The sequence below is a fragment of the Leptosomus discolor genome, chromosome 1 (genome assembly GCF_034619465.1).
Source record: "Leptosomus discolor isolate bLepDis1 chromosome 1, bLepDis1.hap2, whole genome shotgun sequence".
NCBI lineage: Eukaryota > Metazoa > Chordata > Aves > Leptosomiformes > Leptosomidae > Leptosomus > Leptosomus discolor.
In genome coordinates, this window is record NC_141391.1 from 81,484,311 (window position 1) to 81,496,817 (window position 12,507).

General features: G+C 43.9%; 1 protein-coding gene across 3 annotated transcripts in view; it reads left to right on the forward strand.

Moving 5' to 3' along the window:
• The window catches only part of SHROOM2 (shroom family member 2), a 127,890-nt gene that overhangs the window by 76,447 nt on the left and 38,936 nt on the right, over positions 1 to 12,507 (forward strand). The window contains exons 3-4 of one of the 3 annotated variants that reach the window (XM_086482288.1): positions 7,452 to 7,583; positions 8,259 to 8,261. In XM_086482288.1, the coding sequence (XP_086338414.1) occupies positions 7,452 to 7,583; positions 8,259 to 8,261 (135 nt within the window). The remainder of the gene's footprint in view (positions 1 to 7,451; positions 7,584 to 8,258; positions 8,262 to 12,507) is intronic. The other 2 variants (XM_086482359.1, XM_086482225.1) reach the window with 2 other exon arrangements.

The window sequence follows — 12,507 nt, forward strand, 5'->3', positions numbered from 1 at the left end:
GTGCGAAAGAGGGGAGATGGTGTGTGTGTTGTTTCTATAAAGCTCACTATAGGTCTGCAGATGTAAAATGCATTGCCTTAAAATATTTACCAGTAGTTTTTCAGGTTTATTGCTCACCGTGAACAGGCATTTCACACATTTTAATTTTAATCCCTATAAAAAGTGAGGGTGTGATGTCCCCACACAGTTAACATAAAATTTCAAGTCCTGACATTTCTGCCTCAGCTAGAAAGGCCCCTCATTTGTTCGCTTTTGAGAGGCGTTTATGCAGTCACTCAAAGCCTAGATTTACCGTCCCTCTTTGAAAGGACATTTAAGGTTCTCCTGGATAGGCGGTGTGAATACTGGCATACAGTATAATTTAGAAAAAGCATTTAAATTGCTGCTGTCCGTCCTCAGGACAGCGGGAAGTTGGGGCATCCAAGGCTGAATCTGAGTGACAGGCAGTAGCATAGCCTTATAAAAAGGGAACAGAGCAGTGTCAGCTGTGATGCTCTGGAAAGAAGCAGGGAGATGGATTCAGCAGTGGACTGTGGGTCAGGTTTTAGCAGGGCTTCAGTGTATTGGGAAGACAGAAAACCGGTGGCTGAAGTGCGAAACGGTCAAACTGGGAGAAGTTGTGCACGTACTTTGAATTTGGAAAGGCCTAAAAAGTTACTTTGCATATATGTGTGTATATATGTATGTATGTGTACCTATCGTATGTATGTATAGATATATATGTGTGTGTGTATATATATGTATAACTTTTTTAAATCATCCATATTGGTTATGAACGACAGACAGTGAAGGTTTACTTCCAAATACATTGTGGGAGTTTTTTAATTTGGGGGGGGGGGATCCTGTAATATGGAATTATTGTGTGAGCATTTTCAGTGGACTCCTCATATTCTTTCGCACATACATGCCTCCTGCCTTCCCTTCTGTGTTTTCAAAAATGAGGAAGAACTAAAGTGGGACATTGAAATAAACGGTGACATTGAAATAAACGGTGACATTGTTAATTTCTTATTATTTGTTAATTTCTTATTATTTGAGGCCCCTGTGGATAAATGCAGCCTCCTTTTTTTTCCACCAAGGATTCAGACTAAAAAAAGCTGAACCATGTTTTTCACAAAGGAAGTGATTCAGTAGTTTATTTACCATGTCTTGTTGTGACTGCTCCCAAAGACTAAACAATTCGTAGTTGGCTTGCATGGCTGGCGCAGGGCAACACTATCCGTCTTAACGATGTACGATGTATGAGAGGATTTTTTTTCTGTAGGACGAACAACTGCGGCATGATTTGGTTTATTGGCCTTGAAACAATCCAAGGGCACCTCGTCAGACGTACCGTTCAGTACGTGCAGTGTCCAAGCGTGCCTCTTGTTTGAGAATGCCAATGAATTGTCCGCTTGACCTTTAAGCACATGGAGGTTTCCATTTCACCTCGGTGTGCTGCAGCTTTTCAGCATTTCCTTAGCACCGCGTCCTTGCCAGTGTTGTAGCCATTTACCTTACAGTGGAATTGGGACAAATTCCTGGTTATAGGCGAGGTTTAAAATAGCTGTAAGTAGGTTGGACCTGCTGCAACTGTGAAAATGTGAACTTGGTCTATTTAAAGAAAAAAGTGCCAGAGAGAGGCTTTGCTTCACTGCTGAAAAGTCTTGAGTTGCATCTTGGTGAATGAAGGCATTTTGATAGCTGTGGTTCAATTTAACTACATTGACTGATTCCCAAATTCTGGGGCTTGCAAGAAGGTTGTACATTGAACTACGTGGACTATACTGTGGGACAGTGATCTGCAGCTTTGCGAACAAAAACGTTCTGTAGAAACTGTGCCCAGTTCTGGGCCCATCCAGTTCAAGAGGGACAGGGAACTACTGGAGAGAGTCCAGCAGAGGGCTACGAAGATGATGAAGGGACTGGAGCACTTCTCCTATGAAGAGAAGCTGAGAGACCTGGGGCTCTTTAGCCTGGAGAAGAGAAGACTGAGAGGGGACCTTATCAACGCTTATAAATACCTAAAGGGCAGGTGTCAAGAGGATGGGGCCAGGCTCTTCTCAGTGGTGCCCAGTGACAGGACAAGGGGCAATGGGCACAATCTGAAGCACAGGAAGTTTTGCCTCAACATGAGGAAAAACTTCTTTACTCTGAGGGTGACAGGGCACTGGAACAGGCTGCCCAGGGGGGTTGTGGAGTCTCCTTCTCCGGAGACATTCAAAACCCTCCTTGGATGCGATCCTGTGTGATCTGCTGTGGGTGAACCTGCTTTAGCAGGGAGGTTGGACTAGATGACATCCAGAGGTCCCTTCCAACCCCTGCCATTCTGTGATTCTGTGAAGCGACTGAAAACTCAGTATTTTTTTAAATAATCTTCAATGTAAACAATCACTACAACAGTCTAAACTCAGAGAATTGGTGCTGACAGTGTGTAACAGTTCTTTGTAGATCCAGCTCAGTTCTGACTGAGGCTGCTGACTCATCCTGCCTTCTAAATTAGAAAAATTGTGAACTCTTGGCTAAACCCAGGTTTTATTTCCCAAAGCAGCTGATGCAGAGGAACAGTAGGAAGCATTGCATTTGCCAGGACTGGCGTCAAAGGCCCACTTCTGGTGAGATGTGCCACAGGGAACCCTGACTATTGAGTGACTGCTCCTGATTTGAAGCGGCGCCATGAATTCTGCAGTCTGAGAGCAGCAGCCGCCAGAAAAAAAAAAAAAATAGTGCCGTGGGGTGTTGCGGGGTCACCGCACGGTGTGCCACTGTAGTGTTCTGAGGAAGGATTGATTAGCATGAGCAGTAATCATAGAGCAGTTTGAGTTGGAAGGGACCTTTGGAAGCCGTCTAGCCCAGCCCCCCTGCAGCGAGCAGGGACACCTTCAGCTGGATCAGGTTGCTCAGAGCCCCGTCCAGCCTGACCTTGAATGTTTCCAGGGATGGGGCTTCTACCGCCCCTCTGGGCAGCCTGTGCCGGCGCCTCACCGCCCTTACTCATGACAGCCAGGCGAACGACGACGAAGCAGGCGAACAGGAGAGGGGGAGGTGAGGGCTGCGGGATTTCCCGAGTGGATCCCGTGTGAGGAGCGCGGTGTCTCGGCGCGGGGCGGGCGGGGCGGCGGCGGCCGGCAGGGGGCGGCGGCGGAGCGAGGCGCGGGCCGGCGGTTTGGTGTCGGGCCCGCCCGCCCGCGCGTCGTGCGGTGGCGGGCGGCGCGCGGGGCTCGGGCCGCTGAGGGCGGCGGCGCCGGCGGGGCCCGCCCTGTGAGGCGGGACGGGGCTTCCTTCGTGCCCCAGGCGAGCTCCGCCGTGCTGGAGATTGAGGTTTAACGCGAAAAGCAGTCATACGGGTCGGCAGGTTTCGGGGGCAGCGTAAGGACGTGAAAGAGCAGAAGGTGGCCTTTAAAGAGGGAAGTGGCTGGGCGGGCCTGGTTAAACCGCCCCACGCGCATGACCCTGTTCATTTCCACATTTCCTAAGTTTTACCTGAACAGTCCCCGTGGGAACTGTTCGTTGCCTGGTTCTTGAGATGGGCCGGAGCGTCTCCGCGTGGGCAGGACACCGCTGCTGGTGTTAAAGCCGCTCCTTTGAGCTGAAGAGGAGGGGCCAGTAACGAGGTGGGCGAGCGGGATGAAAAGCCCGTGCTCTGTCCCAGAAACACTGTGCAGCCTCTGGCCTGTGTAGCCGCCGCTGCTTCCAGTGGAGGATTCGCAGCCCGACGCTTTCATGGGAGCCGGCAGCCAGGCCTCCCGCCTTCGTTGGCTCGGCAGAGGGCTCGAAGGAGACATGAACAGACAAATGAATCTTAGTTATTGCTTTCCACCTGGACACAGGTCCCTGGAACTGCCTGTCCTCCTCCTGCTTTGCAGCTCCAAATGCAAAAGCCTGTGTGATAGGGTTATAACAAAGGTGCTCTTTGGTAGATGAGAATGAAAGGGATTCTGTTTTGGGAGGGGGTGGGGTGGGAATACCTGCCTCTGTTGTTGTATCTGCTGGCCTTTTATCAAAGGGTACCTGCAGGAATTCAGAATGTGTCTGAAAACAGAGGAAATGGCTCGTATTGATTGATATTGTTGTTGTATGCTGACGTAGTTCAGTTCCTTTATTCAATTTCCTGTCTCCTTTTAATTTTTAAGATATTTTTCTGACTTTTGTTGTTGTTCACAGATAAGTCTGCTTGTCCAGTTTAGTTGTTTTTCTGTGTTGATCAAGGAAGTAATTCGGGGGGGGGGGGGGGGGGGGGCGGGGCAGCTGTCTGCCATATCCAGTCAACCTCCTCAGTATTGCTACAGCAATCTAAACGAGTATCTCTAAATTCTATAGTCTGTGAAATTCAGAATGTCTTTCTTAATGACTTCCAAGCAGTAACTATAAAAGGACAGATTTATTCTGAAAAACTGTATTGGAAAGGTTGTTTTATGGCTAAAGTATTTGCATACGCATGTCATTGAGACCACTATCTAATGGATTGCTTATAGTCAATAGAAACTAGGTTGGTTTTTTTCCTTTGTATTATATCTTCAAAGCTTATGAGCATTTTCCTTCCAGCAGCTTTTGTAAAAGCACTGGTAGAAAGGCACTCTCAGTGAAATGCTTTTATTAATGCTTCCATTAATGCTAGTGGTTTTCTGGTTTGTAGATTCAGATGATCTCATTCTGTCACTCAGAATTAATACAGAGGTATTACATTAGAATATAAACGCTCAGCTTCCAGCATCTTTAGTTGCCTGCAAAATATTCCTGGTTTGAGTCTTATAATCTTTTCTTTGCAGTCCTTCTATCCATTTGTGCTGAGTTTTGTAATCAATATTCATGCTGTGCTCCACTTACTAGAAGAAATTGTATCTTGAAGTGCAGAACATAGTAAGTGTCATTACATGGTGAGAATCCAGGAGAAACCATTGTTGACTACGCACAATAAATTAATTTTTAGTCGTGTTGTGGACTTCAACGAAAGCAGGTGTCTGTGTGATTCCACCTTCTAGGTAGTCCACCAGTATGTTTAGGCTGTTCAGACTATTACATTTGAAAGAAGAACCTCTCAAAAATATATGTGTGTCCACAAATATAAAAAATGAAACAGAACTTGTAAGTTCTTGCCTACTTGACTTGTTTCATGTCACAACTCAGTCCAGTCTGTTCCTCCCCTTGCTTGGCTGCTCAGGAGGATGAAAGTGGTGGTGGATGTTGTAGCACAGAAAATGCCATCTGAAAAGGATGTTCATGTAGCAAGAAACTATCTTATGAAGATCTTGAGAAGTTCCATGAGGTACAGTACTGACTTTAAAACTGCACCCTTCTGTTCCTTCCCACCGATTGGATTCCTCCTACCATTTGCCAAGCCCATAGCGAACCGTCACAGAAGCCCTTTTCCCAACCTTCATTTCCTTAGGCTCCAAACACTGCTTGTGTTGTGCTGGTTTTCTAGTCTTGTGTTTCCTTAGTGGTGCATCATAGAAAAGTAATTGTCTCATAATAGAGAAACCTTTTTGCTGAATCGATGCCTAGGAGGTCTGTTGAATTTGCCTAAATAGGTATTTGTGGTTTGCCGAGCTGGTATCAGTACCATTAGAGGTGAGCTGTGGGGGGAAAAAACCCTTCGACGTTCTGTGCAGCTGAAGAGTGGAACAATTTTTTTCTGTACCTGAACGCAGGCGTGGAGCCCTTGGGAGTATGCAAGGACCCTCTGGAGCCCACCGTCACATGGCTGAGCAGATCTTTTGTACTTGTTTGCACTGGGAGTATTGGGCCTCCTCTGCTCACTCTCTGAACTTCATATCCTACCAAGAAAGAAGAACAGTGATGCTCTGCTTAACTGTTTTCTCTTTTGTCATGCTGGGAAGAGTAGGCTTTTGTTTATGGAAACAATTACTTCTTTTTTTAGTGACAGTAATGATGCTACCCTTCTTAGTGAAATTACAGCTTCCCTGTAGAATTATTATTCTCCTTTTGTAATCCTGCATGCACAGTTTTGAAAGGCAATTCATCGCTGAATTCATCAGATCTTCCTGAATGTGCTGCAAAAAGCCATGTACACAGATTAGACCTCTTTTGAAGATACTGGGTTTGTAATGAGCTTTAGTTTTGTTCTGTAAATCCAGTGGCTGTCTGATAACCCAAATCTATAAAAAGGGGGAGTAAGTAAAAAAATGTAGACCTGCCTTGTAGGCCTGCCTTTAGAGTTCAAGTTGAAAATCGGGAGCACTTCCTCAGCTTAGCAAGTTACTTATTTAACTTGGACAAATTACTTAACCTTGCGGTAATAAACTTCATAAATATGTAAGTGAAATACGTAAGTGCGTAAAAACCCCCTCAAGAGCTAAGGTCCTGTAAGCCTTTGTTTCATACTGTGACTTGGAAGGATGGGGTTTGTCTCACCTTATACCTCATCTAAATTTTAAACTACACTTCCCCCAGGATGAGCCAAAGAGAAGGGCAAGATGTATTACCTTCAAGAAGTTCCTGCTTCATTCCTGGGCGACTGAGAGAATCTAGGCAAATGGCCTGTGCTCAGCATCTGCTCACTGAAACAGAAGTAGCTGAGTTCCACCAGAATGCTTATTTAATTTTGGGGAAAAAAGAATGCACTTATTTTTGAGTGCCAAGAGGTGTTATAAACAGCAAGTCCTTGGAAGGAAGTGCAAGCTGTTGTTACTGGTTCCTGAACAGAAGGAAGGGGCAGAGGAGTGTAGAGCAGTTTTGCAGGAAGGTTTACAAGCTCTAACAACTTACTGTTGTACTTCTTAGAAGGGATCTTTTCAGTTAAATGAGCATGTACATTTGGAGGTGATATCCAAGTAGATACTTGGGGACTAAGATGAATTGCTGAACTATTTTTGAGGTGTATTGTTTAAAAAACAAACAAACCCCACCCCCAGACCAAACAAAAAACCCCTGCATTCCTGAGGTGCCAAACATTTTGAGAGCTGAAGCAGAACTTGGCTGGAGTTAAAATCAGTTGTTATATCGCTCTTACTAACTTGTGTGAAACAATGTACATGGCTTTATTCCTTCCTGTTGCGAACTCTTCCTACCTCCTCCCATAAGTACATACCTACAGCAAAACCTTGCCAAAGCTCTGCTGCACTGTTGTCATGTTGTAAAAGAGTCATAAGTTTCAGTATTGCCTTTAACTCTTAAAGCTCTGGATACATGTCAGGTACTTTAGAATTTGATTGCCTGTCTCCGCCCCTCATAAAGACCACCCACCCCCAAAATAAATAAGATGAAAAAAACCCCGCCAAATCACCCAGGCACAGGCCTTGGAGAGTGTTGACGTTTCACAGTGCATCTCGTGTCTTTTCAAAACTGGCATGCATGTAGGAAGTTGTCTCATGTGCTGTCATTTAAAGTCATTATGCCTCTGTCCTCTCTTGTGTAACATTTGATAACTGCCCAGGTAGATTTCTTTGCTGCTTATCACCTTGCTGAACTGTTTGCATTAAACTCACACACTCTCCCTCTCTCGTTTTCAGAAGAAATGACCTAGCCTGCAGGCCTCACTCCTGGCACGCAACCAAATTTACAGAAAGTCAACCCGAGACAGCCACGTCACACCTTTCCTCATCCAATGCCTGCGCTTCCTGGCACTCGCGCTATCATGCAAGGTGAGTCCCTGCTTAAGTCGCACGCGTTAAGCTCCAACAGCGAGACAATAATAATGTAGATCATGTCGTTGAGCGGTTTTTTTTTTAAAACCACGAATGCAGAATCGGTTGTATTATGCGGCTTTGGTATTGCCCGGCCTTTCAGTGCTTGAAGGGGGAGCTGGGAAGTTTGACATATGGATGAGTGGATTTCAGAAACAGTATGTGATGTGTGCGTGTGATTGAAAGGTAAGAAACTAGCTTTAAAGACAGTCAAAAGGTTATGTTTCTTGCTTTGCACTTCCTTTCAGTGTCCACTGGTAAAATCCTAAACCTTTGTAAGCAAAAAGAAACCATCAAAATTAACATACTTAAAGTGAAATAGTAAAGGGAGAAGAAATTGAAAAATACTGTTTCAGACTACTAAAAAGCCTTTCTGTAAAGGGAGGGTGCAGAATGTTTTCCTGTTGGACTTTAAGGTATTGCTGGTTTTATTAGTTAAACTGTCTTTCTGTAATCTGATCTTCACTACAGCTGTGCTCTTGCTTGTATAGTGCGGTGCTAAGACCAATGATTTTCAGTCCCTGTTTAAAGCAACTTAGTATTTGTTAGGTCTCACTCAGCACGAGGAGGGGAAAGGCTGGTGCCTGTGCAGTTTTATTGTGAAACTTTTAATGCCTGTTTGTGTCTGGTTAGTAGGTTCTTGTTTGTTGTCTGCTCCTAGGTGACATTCTTCAGCATTGTCCTGAGGGGTTTGGTTGGGGGTTTTTGTGTTCTTTTTTTTTTTCTTTTGTTGCTTTTTTCTTCTTGGTTCTCATTGGGCCATAGTTACACTGAGCATCAAAGAAAATTAGTCCAGTATGCAAGCCCAGTTTGGAGAGTAGGCTTGTGCTTTCAATACTTGCTGCTGTACATTCTCTGTCATTACTTCTTGATGTTAATTTGTGGTAGTTAAAACAGAAGAACATTCATATTTTAAGATTTTATTTTATTTTTCATGTCATTTTTACAATCATTTTTACATGTTTGTTTTCTTTAGAAGGTCCCTGCTGGTTTTAAAATAACTTACAATCTGCCCTTGAATGAATTATGAGTGTTAACATTTAGACAGAAAGGTTTTTTGAGTGCATTTTGTAGTACTCCATTAGTAGAAGTTTTAGCACCTTATATCTCTCAAATCTGCGATTATAATTGCTGCTGGTTTACACTGGTTTAGAGTTTGTGTTTAAATTTCATGTAGATGGGCTGAATTATATTTATAGATTTGAAGACAGTAAAAGTTCTTGTACATAGAAACAAAAATCAGGAACTTTACAAGCATGCCTGGTTGCAGTGCTAACTCAAGTATTTCTACTTTCAGTCTACTGAGTCTTCTGATGGAGCTGTAAATCAGTATATGATTTCTGCTCTTCCTGATGTTTGTCCTTGTACCTTGTGAAAGTAAAATATTACACATGTCTCAAAGTGTGATTTAATAGGAGCTGGGTGAATCACAATATTTAAAAAAAGAAAAAAAGCCTTACTAATTTGGTTCAAGGCCAGTTTGAAATGAGCTTTGGGCAGGAAATTGTGGGTGTGAAGGAAAAGAGGAAGGGAAATAGAGTGATCCTTTCCCCCCGCGTCAGAAATAGCAGCAACTTGTGGTAGGCATCAGTATTAATGAAAAGGGCAAATTCTGCTTTCTCAGGTGCTGCTAAAAGAGTTAGCGGCTTTAGCACAGTCTAATACCAGTGTTCCCAGGGCACTGCCGTCCTGAACCCCTTGGATGCCTGTGCTACCTGCTTGAAAGGTGATGAATTTGGGAGATCTGTCAGTCCTGGTGTCTGTTGCAGAAGACAGTTTCAGTGACAGAGCTGACTTCAGATGGCAGCTGCTGGAGGCCCAGCATTCCCAGAATGCCAGCCCAGGGATTTGGGTATTTTGATGATCCCAGTTGCAGAGGCAGGTTCTTTGCAAAAAGAGGTGAGCAGCTTCAGAGATTCCCCGCTTTCAAAGTACGGTTCACAAAACCAAGAAGCACCATGCACTCTCACTCTAAGTCAAGCACCAAGCTAAACGGGAGGCCCAGCAATCAGTAGCTGAAAGCAGCAGTGTGCAAGGAGATGATAGAATTATTCTGAGGAGGGGATATTTCTAGCCCAAGGATCACATCCTTGGGCTGTTTCTGGAATTTCTTGTCCTTCCTTGAGCTAAGCATCTGAGATTGGTATTCACAGCTTAAAATCTCTTCTGAATGTACCTGTCTGCATTCTCTCTGTGAGTGTGAAAACTAAATCACTTGTAAACAACAGAGTTCAATCTGGGGGAAGAGATGCTTTTGCTCTTTTTCAAGCAGGATATACTTGAATTTTGTGTGTTGGGGGGGTGAGGCGCAGCTGGACAAAACAACCCTCTGAAAATTGACCTTGCTACCTAGGTAGATGCTGGATTAAGCTATAGGTAATTTGATTTGGTTTGGGTTGAGGGGGGTGGGTTGCCAGCCCACTGAATTTGGACCTTTGGGAAGATGAATGAAGCTAGAGGAAGACAGACAGACCAGAAGAGACTGTACCAGTATAGATAGGAGAGAGGGTAGTTCTGGAGCCCAGGTCTCCACATCCACTGTTATATGTGTATATTTTTATTACGTGACTTTCATTCAAAAACTGTAAGCTATCTTGGGAGCGCTAGGCCTGGTGTAGGTGCCTCTCACGCAAGGCTAGAGTTAGACCTTGTAAACTTTTGGTGCCTTCATTTCCCTCTGTGAGTCTTCTACTGTCTTTTTCACGGGAGTCATACCGTAACAACATGGATTCAGACCTTTTTCCTATCCCACCCTAGACTAAGGCTGAGTGCACTTTTCTGGGAGGTGTGGATATGAACTGTCTTAAGTTGCTGAAAGTTTAGATCCTGCATCTTCTTCCTGCGTACCATAATAGAGGACCTTATAATTTTTTTTTTTTTTTCCCCGTGCCCCTGTGCAGTTGAAACCAACAACCTCTTCTACTTTGTTCTGGACGTAACAGGTGTGGGTGTAAGGCAAGTATGCTTTGACAAGGCTGCTTAAACTGAATTTTTGGGGTGATTAGGGTCAGATACATCCGCTCTGTAATCCCATGCGGTCTGAATGTGATCTGATTCGCTGAGATGAAGTCATATCTGGAAGGCCCAGAAGCAGAAACTCATGCCTCAGGGTTGGAGGGGGTGCTTTTAGGCCAAAGCAGCCAAGGATGATGCTTGTAGAGTACTCTTGGGCTTTACCTGGCAGACTTCAACCAGCAGTTGCTGCTTTTGTGAATCCACTCTGAAAAAGCCGTTGACAGAAGCATATTGTGGGATGCCAGACTCGGGCAGAGAAATAACTTTTGAACTCTCTTCCATGTCAGAGTTCATGGGAGGATTGTCCTGCAGTTAAGGACCACAGGAGCCCGTGCTTTGCAGTAACACTCCGTCAGAAACTTTCCTGTCCTTTCTTTGAAGGTTTTGCTGCATCTGATGGGTTTCCATTAGGCATTTTCGAGCAGGGCTTTGACCTCTTGTGCTGGTAATCTCTGCTTCGTATTTGGTACTAGCGGATCTACATTAGACTTATAAATTGTAAATTGAGGCTTTCCTGCACTTGTGTCATCCTTATTTAATCGATGCCAAGTATCTCCTTAGTGCTGCAGAGGCAGAAAAATATTAGCACTTCATAGCAATATCTGGCTTACATTCTTCATTAGCAAAGGAAATCCTAATGACCAAAACACTTTTTACAAGAACCACAGCATCTGTCCAACGTGACAGTTAAGACCTTTTTAAGTATTCAGCAAGATGTTTTAAAATGCTGAAAATAAAAGAATGAAAGAACAGAAAAACCCACAAGATGAGGCCAATGCTAGTGTATTTTGTTAATAAAATGCTTTTAGAAAATAAGCACAAAGTATACCTTCTTTTATTTCACATAAATTGCTTTTGACCATGTTGTATAAAAACATGTTATGAAGGCTATAGTAATAGAGGGGGGGGGAAAACAGCACTTTGCATGTTAATACTGAATTCCAAAGAACTGTTGAGTTGACCTTTACAATATTTTTGACAGGAAAAAAAATCTATATCGCTCTCTGTATATTTTATGTGGACTAATCTAGTTTCATTGCTAGCTTTCACAGTTTTCTCTACTGCACAAGATTTGATGGATGCTTCATATAATTATAGCTACAGGGAAGTGGAATAATTCTGGGATTTCTACCAAGGGGCTTTGCATGCAAGGGCAAGAATTTGAATTTGGTACATAAAAGCAGGAGGGGCTGCCAGTGAAGTTCAAACAGGGAGATATGATGAGAATAATTGGAAAGGCTATCGTCTCAGCATCAGTGTGTTGGATTGACAGGAAGTGGGTGCTGTGAAAGATGGAAAAGAAAAGAAAGAAAACAGAACAAAACTGGTCGGGTAGGAAAACAACAGAAGCAGCAGTTGTCCTAGGCAGGTGATCCAGAGAAGGTACAGTGTCAAAGATGACGTTTCTATAGAGGAAAGAGTAGCGGAGAGGAACTGGTGGTGGCAAGGATTCTTGAAGGAAGCTCAGAAGTTTACTTTTGGCCATGCAGAGCTTATGTTGCTCTGGCATGTCCTCCTGACGTTTCCCTGTCAAGTGTTGTGGAACTGGGTGGAATTGAATGATGTTATGTCAGCCTGAGAGTGGTTTGAAACCACATTGGTAAGGTTCATGTGGAGGCTCAGAACTAAAATGGTGGCACTCGAGGCAAATGTTTTTAGTGAACCTATGTTTAGAAATGAATATACTAAATGAGTGGGCAGATTTGGATAAGGAGGACAAGGGGTTAACTTTATGGGCTGAAGAAGTTTAGAGTGAGATTACAAAAGATGAACAGGGAAGTACATGAGTTTAATAGCTGGAAGAATCAGAGTGCCTGGAAAATAAGCTGAAAAATAAGTTGGTGTTTGTCTTGGGAAAAAGGGAGCT